The sequence below is a fragment of the Lichenostomus cassidix genome, chromosome 1 (assembly GCF_008360975.1).
Source record: "Lichenostomus cassidix isolate B80296 chromosome 1, HeHo_3.0, whole genome shotgun sequence".
NCBI lineage: Eukaryota > Metazoa > Chordata > Aves > Passeriformes > Meliphagidae > Lichenostomus > Lichenostomus cassidix.
Window position 1 is genome coordinate 67,939,836 of NC_139479.1, and position 7,870 is coordinate 67,947,705.

The following is a 7,870-nucleotide window of genomic DNA, read 5'->3' on the forward strand; positions in this document are numbered from 1 at the left end:
AATTAATGCTCCTACTTCGTATGTTCAAATTATTCATGGTTTGGTACCTGAATGCAGTACAGAAAGGAGAATATAATACAAAATCACCAATGAAACGTTTTTGAAATTAAGAGGAATTTGAAAGTAATATTTCTGGACTGCTTATGGTGATGTTCCATAAAGAACTGACTGGGATGATAAAGCTATTGATTCACTTTCTACCGTTCCTGGTGTTGCCTAGTGATGTACTTATAGAATAGATTTACTCTCCACTTATATAAATTTTTAATGCTTCTATATATACAAACAAGATCATTGTCAGCTCAGCTGGATGAACTCTGAAATTTTTATTCACTCTTTAATTTGTATTTTTACCAGGTAACAATGAGTGCAGCTAGTAGCAGTTGGAGTAGAGTTGAAAGACAAATATTAAGTCTTGGATCATCTCTGCAATTAAAGATGCTAGTCTTACCCTACATTTGCAGGCAAGGATAGCTAAATGGGATTTACTTCGCTGTTTGTCTGAGTGTTGCTCTTTACCACCAGCATTTTTTCCCTTTAGTGACATTTGTTTAAATCTGAAAAAACATTGAATATTTATTTAATATATTTAATACATTATTTAATGAGTTAAGCTTAAAAATAATAGCTGCATGCTGCTGACTCTTGCATTAACTTAGGTCTATGAATTCTGAACACCTACTTGGGTTCAGGGCATTTTAGTTCATTCTTGATCATTCATGCGTTGCTATTTAATCATCATGTTTTTACCCCAAGGGTCTTACATATATATTAGTGTTTTTCAAAAATATTTTTGTTGCTGTGTTGTTTTAAGAAAAAGAATCCCTAAAATACTGGTTTAACTTCAGTACTAATGAAGTTATCAGGAGTAAGATTACACAGCTGAAAGGGGAACAGGAATTCATGAAACAACCTGAAAAGTCTGTTACTTCAGTTTGTGGTGTTCATTGGAGGTAACCTTAAGTGAACTAGTTACCTTTAAAAGGGAGGTGGAGGGGGGAGGAAATTTCTTGCTAAACACAATATTTAGTTTCTTATGCTATTAAAATACATTTCCATTAAGTTTTCCAGCTGCAGTTCCCTTTGAGTTATAGCACTTAGTATTATATTTGCATTAGGTGATTAGGAAACATTGACTGGAATTTGGACCTACTGAAAATCACTTTATCATCCAGTGAAACAAAAGTTTCCAAAAATACAGTTTGGTGTTTTCTTTCTTAACTGGAATCCATTTTTGTTCGCTTTTACCTTACATGTCTGTGTAGTGGCTTCTGAATTTGAGACTCCTATAAACTAAAATGCCTCAAAAATGACAAATTGATAGGGAAAAATGCTTTTGAGTGAAAAACCTTATTTTCAAGAAACCATCCCTTTTGATACCTTTTTGATACCTCTGAATGGACTTGTCACTACAAGAACAGCAGAGCTAATGGCACTGGGAGCAGTGTAGAACAGACTCCTCTGTAAAGCTGTACTGCCCTTGCCTGCAGTGCTTGAGCTCTGCTGTGTTGTGTCCTGCCTGTGCAAAGGGCTAGGGAGTTGGCTAGCGAGGCAGAGTCTGTTGTTCAGCTTCCAACAGGAAATTTAATCCTTTAGCTAAGTATTTGTTCTGCAGTTTGCATTTCAAATAATATTAATTAGGGAAGTAATACATAATTGACAGTTCTCCATTTCTTGGTAGATAATGGTAATAAGCAGCATTTGCTTCCTTGTTTATTGGGGAAGGGAAGTCAACCCACCATGTGCGATCCACAATCTAAAAGGGGTGAGAAGTAAATTCTGACAACTGAAAAGACAGAACAATAATGGAATTGAACAGTTGGGAAAGGAATTAAACACAATTTTGGTTTAAGTGAGAGAAAGGGGTGAAAGCACAAAGAGAAGAGCAGGAAAGGATTACTGAGGAGAGGATAGGTTAGGCTGCTCAGATGCTGTCATGGTGCTTGAAGCAAGAAGCTGGAAATTTCTAGCAAGAACTTTTGTAAACTCTGCAAACTACTAGCTGAAATTATTTAATCTAAATATTAGCATAGTTCTACTTGGTTACTGTAAATAGTTAATCTCCACAACTTGATTAAGTTTCCTGAAATGTGTTGATATTATGAAAGATGTTCCTAATGTGATTATTTTGTAATTCAGGAGTTTATGTTATGAAGACAATCCTTTTCCATGGAATTGGCAAAGAGCATATTAACAGTCTGTTAAAGTTTTCACTTGTATCATGGTATCAAGCACCCAAAATACATCATCTTTTTCAGACTTTAAACTATCAGTAGCTTCTAGTTGCAGGCACAGGGAGTGCTTCAAGTAAACGAAGCAACTTTCAGATTTGCCTATCCATAGAGATGGCTTTTCCCAAAGTACAGATACTTCAAAGAATTTTGTGGAGTTCTGTATCACCTTGTGTGCTTACCACTTGTGTTTTAACCTGTATTTTAATAATTTGCATTTTTTCAAACAAGTATGTAGTCAACGAACACGATTTAATAGCAGTGTTGTAGCGAGGCTTGTATTGAATACACTGAATTACTGAATACTAGGTTTATTTTTTATTAGTGAATCTTTAGTCTGTGCTGTAGCAGTTAAAACAGAGAGGCATTTTCCTCTTCAGTTGCCTTCAGGTTTATTGGCCACTCATTATTGATTTATTGTCTTAAAATGCCATTTCACTGTATGTGAAAATAAAAGCTGTAATTTGAGTTTGATAGGACAAATTCTACTCAAATCAGAATTATTTGTGTATTAAGGATTAAATTCATGTTAAATTTATCACTGAATTTTTTTTATGCCATAAGGTGGGAAGGACAAAACTTAGAGCATCTATGCCTTCTATTTCTCAGGAAAACAATCAAGGAAGATACTCTAAGTATACAATGTATTTGTGTACTTAAATTGGAATGTGAAAATTATTACAGTTTGAGAAACAAGCAGAATAAACTGTGGAAAGCACCATTTTTTAAAATTTTGTGTTACTAAAGCTCACAAAGGCAGCATTGTGAGAACTGCTGTATCTAATTTTAAAAGCTTTAAATTAGATGTTTTTCACATGCAGCTGACGTTACAGTTTAATATTAAAAGGCAACATGCAGACATCTTGCATTTTGAAAAATCTGTGTCACTGATCAAAGCATGTTTTAGGAAAATCTGTTTCGCAGTAGAGGCTCAGTGTTTTGATATCTCAGGAATAATAATTTGGAGGCTGAATTAGCAACTTTTTTGCATTCTTATCATTAAAGAGGGCTCAACACCTGAGTCTTGGCATGAATGCCCACTTCTACTTTTACTCGAAAGAGGAAGGCTAAGTTTCCTAACAGGAAATGTCTCTAAATCATGATCATGTCTCTAAAACAGATTGTGTCTCTAAAAATGCAATGTTTCAAGCGATAATTGTCACTGATTATCTACTCCAAGTCCCTGATTTACTGAACTTCAACCAGTAAGCAGTTCAAACCTAACACTATGAACTTTTGAGCAGGTGTTAATCCAATTATAGTTAGTTTCAACTGAATATTTTGGAGAAAAAAAGGCTCCTTTAAATAATTTTTAAAAATAATTCTTCCTTTCTCCTTTTTCAGCATTAAAACTTCCTTTTGGCAAAACAACAGTTATGCATTTGGTGGCAAGAGAGACACTGCCAGAACCAAACTCTCAAGGTAAGCTGTGCACTGGAGGAATTTCTTACTCAAGTACATGGCAAAGTGGTCAGGTCTTTTACTAACAGGTCTTTTACTTACAGGCTTTTAGAGTACTTCGTAAGTCCTTGTGCTCTTTTGTGAAGAAAGTAATGGAATGATTCTGTATGTGTTTATAGAAAACTAAGAGATTAACTTTCTCATTTAGCATTTTTATATAGTGCAGATACTTAGACATTAAAAGGTCTTGGTTTTGTTGTGGAAAAAAAAGTCCTGATTTATTTTTCAGTTGTGTATGTATGTGTATAACAATAAATATTTTTTTTACTGAAAATAATAAAGAATGTGTGTACTAAGCATACTCTCACACAAAACAACCTAATTGCTTTAGAAATGGCATGTAAGTAAAACTTTCTTCTTCTCTGCAGGTCAAAGAAACCGTGAAAAAACTGGAGAAAGCAATTGCTGTGTAATCCTGTAAACCCTGTTAGCTTTACCTGCTAAGTGTGATGTAATATAGTCTTTGTCTTTCATGCTGCTGGAATAGAAGAGGCCCTACCTTGCTTCAAACACCTGTAGGAAGAGCCTGTCTGTAAATCCATGGAACTGAAATAATACACGAACACTGTCTCATTAGTCTTTTTGTTTTTTGAAGTGAAAGATCTATGAACACTTTAATTGTTTATTTTTTTCGATTCCTCCTTTTTGTTTGTTGAATAATCTTACAGTACATCACTATTGGAAAGAATTCAATCTCCAGAAAGGTTTGTGTTCATTTCCATAGCAGGAATCCTTTCGCTACCACAAAAATCTGCATTAACCGGATCTAACCAGTCAAGCTTTCTAGATGCAATTTGCACTAAATATGGTTGACAGTATATTTCTCATCAACAATCTCTAACAATATTTGAGACATCTAGTAATAACCCACAATATATAATGCAACACTGGAAAATAGTATATTAATAATTAAAACAAATCTCACTTATGGCCAAATCAAAGGAAAAACTGTTAAGTCAATTCTACCTAAGTCAACCTTGGTGGCCAAACTGGCACAGAATACTAACTAAACCAAGTCTAACTATATATATTTTCACTGCAACAAAGAAAAAATACTATGTGCCTGTAATTTAAAAGCACTCTGTAGAGGGCTGATGAAACTGATTTTTTTGTTACTGTGTGCACTCCGATCTCGTGTGTTAGTTGAGTGCTTATTCAGACAGCACAAACAAGTGCAGAGAGTGCATTTCCTAGCCTTAATATGGGAGGGGTAGTTTCCTGTAGTTCATAGGCTTTTATTATTGTGCATAAATGTTAGAAAACATCATTTACTAATCAATTTTATGTATTTGAATATTGGCAATTGGTGTTTTTCAGTAATTTTTCTCATCTGTACCTTAGACTCCAGTGTCATGCTTACTCATTAGAGATTTCAAAAGAATTATTAAAATTTAAAAAGCAAAAAGAAAAACTTATGCCATAGTACTAGTTTTGTTTCTTTACGTAATCTGCATTTGGTATTAGTGCTTGCAATGGTATTAAAATCAGAAGCTGATTTTTGAAGGCGTACATAATTGAAAAGGATGCCATTCTTTTATTTCATATCAATAATTTAAATGTTGATATGCTAAAGAAATTTGCACAGCACTAAAGCATGAGCTAGTTTCATCTAAACCTGTAAAAATAAAAATAAATAAAAATTAAAAAATATAAAAGATTTTATATTTTTTCACTGGGGAGGAATTCTTCCTGGGTGAAATTACAAATATGTGTAGAATATATTTAATAAAAATCTTATAAAATACATAACTATAGAAGTTAAATATAGATTGGCGTGTAGTATAATAGAACAATATTCCATATAAATAGCTTTAGCCTTTAAAAAACTGAGTCACAGGTTGACATTGTGTTCTGTACTTAAGTGTCCACAACTCTTACAGATGTTCTGTGTAATCGTTTTTTCGAATGATTGGCATCATTCAAATGTAAACAGGTTATTTTATTCATTGTTACTGCTTTGATGAAATGCTTTATATGCAGTAGATTTACAAAAATATTGTTCATACTGATCAGAATTAAATTTGTATAGAGCAGAGTTTTAAAACAAATTGTAAATAGCACTAAACATTTTCTTTCTGCAACCTGTACTGATAGACTCTTCTGTAAACTAAATAAAAGAATATTGTAGTGCATTTCAGTGGTGTTTCAAGGGTTGTAATTGAGTCCGTAACTGCTTTTAATAGTACTTCTTAATCTGGAAATAGTACATCTTATTTTTAAAAAAATAGGGTAACAAAACCTGCTGAAAAATGCTAATGGGATTTATCACTTCAATTTTTGTTTTTCTTTCACTTCATAAGTGGCCTGCAAGTCTTTTTTCTGTTGGAGAGGAATGTGAACATGAGCAGTTGCCAATGTGCAGCTGTGTCACACCCTTGTGTGCCTCACAGGAGCTGTGAGCTCGTACTGTGCGTTTTTGTAGTCTTCATTTACTGATAGCAAAGAGCACACACGTACCCCTTGAGGTGCTGGGAACTGAGATGACCCCATTATGTGCTCATTACCAAAATGAATCTTGGGAGGGGGCATTTCCTTCTCTGCAGTGTGGTTGCTAGATGAGAAACCATAGGTACACAAACCTTCTTATTTAAAAAGAAAAGAGTGTGATAGACTTCCCTTTTCCAAAATGCTGACCACCCAAGTAACACAGACCTAAATGGGAAATGGCTATGACAGCACAAAAAAAAGAAATGGTCTTCAACAGGACATGCTTTGTTAGTTAAATGAGTCTTTCAAATGTATTGGTTTTGAAAAATAAATGTATGAGATGAAATCCTGGTTTGAAAAAGTAGCCAGGTCCTTAATACAGAATAAATACATGAAAATCCAGTAGCTTCTAGTTGAAGTATTTGGTGAGGTTCTGGAGCATGTATTTGGAATTCCCTTTTGTTAAGATGAATAAGATGCGTATATGCACATGTCCAAGCAAATCCTTAAATACTGCCTGGCATTTCAAGCATGCCAAAATTACTCCTGCAGAAAGTGGATAGAAGACTTTGCCTGAATTTTCCCACCAATTGTCAGAGTTCTGCCTGTGGAAGGGCATTTTTGTTGTTGTGTGAGGCGGGTGGAAAACTGGGTTGGGAGGATTGCTAAAAGATGTGTGCGTTTTTCCTTGTGTGCTTTGTATTGTGGTTTGTGTATTTGCCAGAACAAAAGCAGTAGCTCTTAATCCCACATTTCCCAGCCTTGCTAAAGCTCATGCATATGCTTCTCTTCTACTTTGATTGGAGTCAAGTGGATACTAGCAGCCCAAAAAGATTAAAACTAAGTCTTTGCCAGGGTCAGGCTGTTGGATAGTCTGATAATACACTGAAGAGTTTGACATTTGATTTTCACTGCTAGATGGAAATTATCTTTTCCCTATGGATGAGTTAATAGATGTCATGAAGGAAGGGAAGGAGAGGATGATCCGGAGCCCTTCGTATTCTGAAATACCACAAAGGGACTATATCTGTTTTCTGTACCATTGTGTGTGTGTTATCAGTCATAAATCAATAATCACGCATGTGAGGAATAATATTGTGGCTGCTACCCCAGAGTGCTGTGCAGCCCTTCAGAAGGACCTCGACAGGGTGGAGAGTTGGGCAGAGAGGAACAGTCTGAAATTCAACAAAGGCAAATGCAGGGTTCTTCCCCTTGCACCAGCACGGGCTGAGGGAAGGCACTTCTGCAGGGAAGGGCCTGGAGGTCCTTGTGGGCAACAAGCTGTCCCTGAGTCAGCAGTGAGCCCTTGTGGCCAAGAAGGCCAAGGGTATCCTGGGGTGGATTAGGATGGAAGAGTGGTGCCAGCATCGAGGGAGGTGATCCTGTCCCTCTACTCAGTCCTAGTAAGGCCATGTCTGGAGTGCTGTGTCCAGTTCTGGGCTCCTCAGGACAAGAAAGACATGGAGCCCCTGGGGCAAGTCCAGCAGAGGGTAACAAGGATGAATGGGGGACTGGAGCATCTCTCTTATGAGGAAGGGCTGAGGGAGCTGGGTCTTGTTCAGCCTCAAGAAGAGGTAAGTGAGAGGGGATCTCATAGATGTCTGTAAGTATCCAGAGGGAGGTGTCAGAGGATGGAAGCAGGCTCTGCTCAGTGTGCCCAGCAATAGGACAGAAGGCAATGGGCAGAAATTGATGCACAAGATGTTCCAACTGAACACGAGGAAGAACTTCTTTACTGTGGGGTGACCGAG

General features: G+C 36.2%; 1 protein-coding gene across 1 annotated transcript in view; it reads left to right on the plus strand.

The window, feature by feature from the left end:
• UBL3 (ubiquitin like 3) overlaps window positions 1-5,824 on the plus strand; it is a 54,939-nt gene extending 49,115 nt beyond the window's left edge. Inside the window, exons 4-5 of the mRNA XM_085062130.1 lie at window positions 3,576-3,653; window positions 4,061-5,824. Coding sequence (XP_084918256.1) covers window positions 3,576-3,653; window positions 4,061-4,113 — 131 coding nt within the window. The 3' untranslated portion in view covers window positions 4,114-5,824. The remainder of the gene's footprint in view (window positions 1-3,575; window positions 3,654-4,060) is intronic.
• The last annotated feature ends 2,046 nt before the right edge of the window (window positions 5,825-7,870 follow it).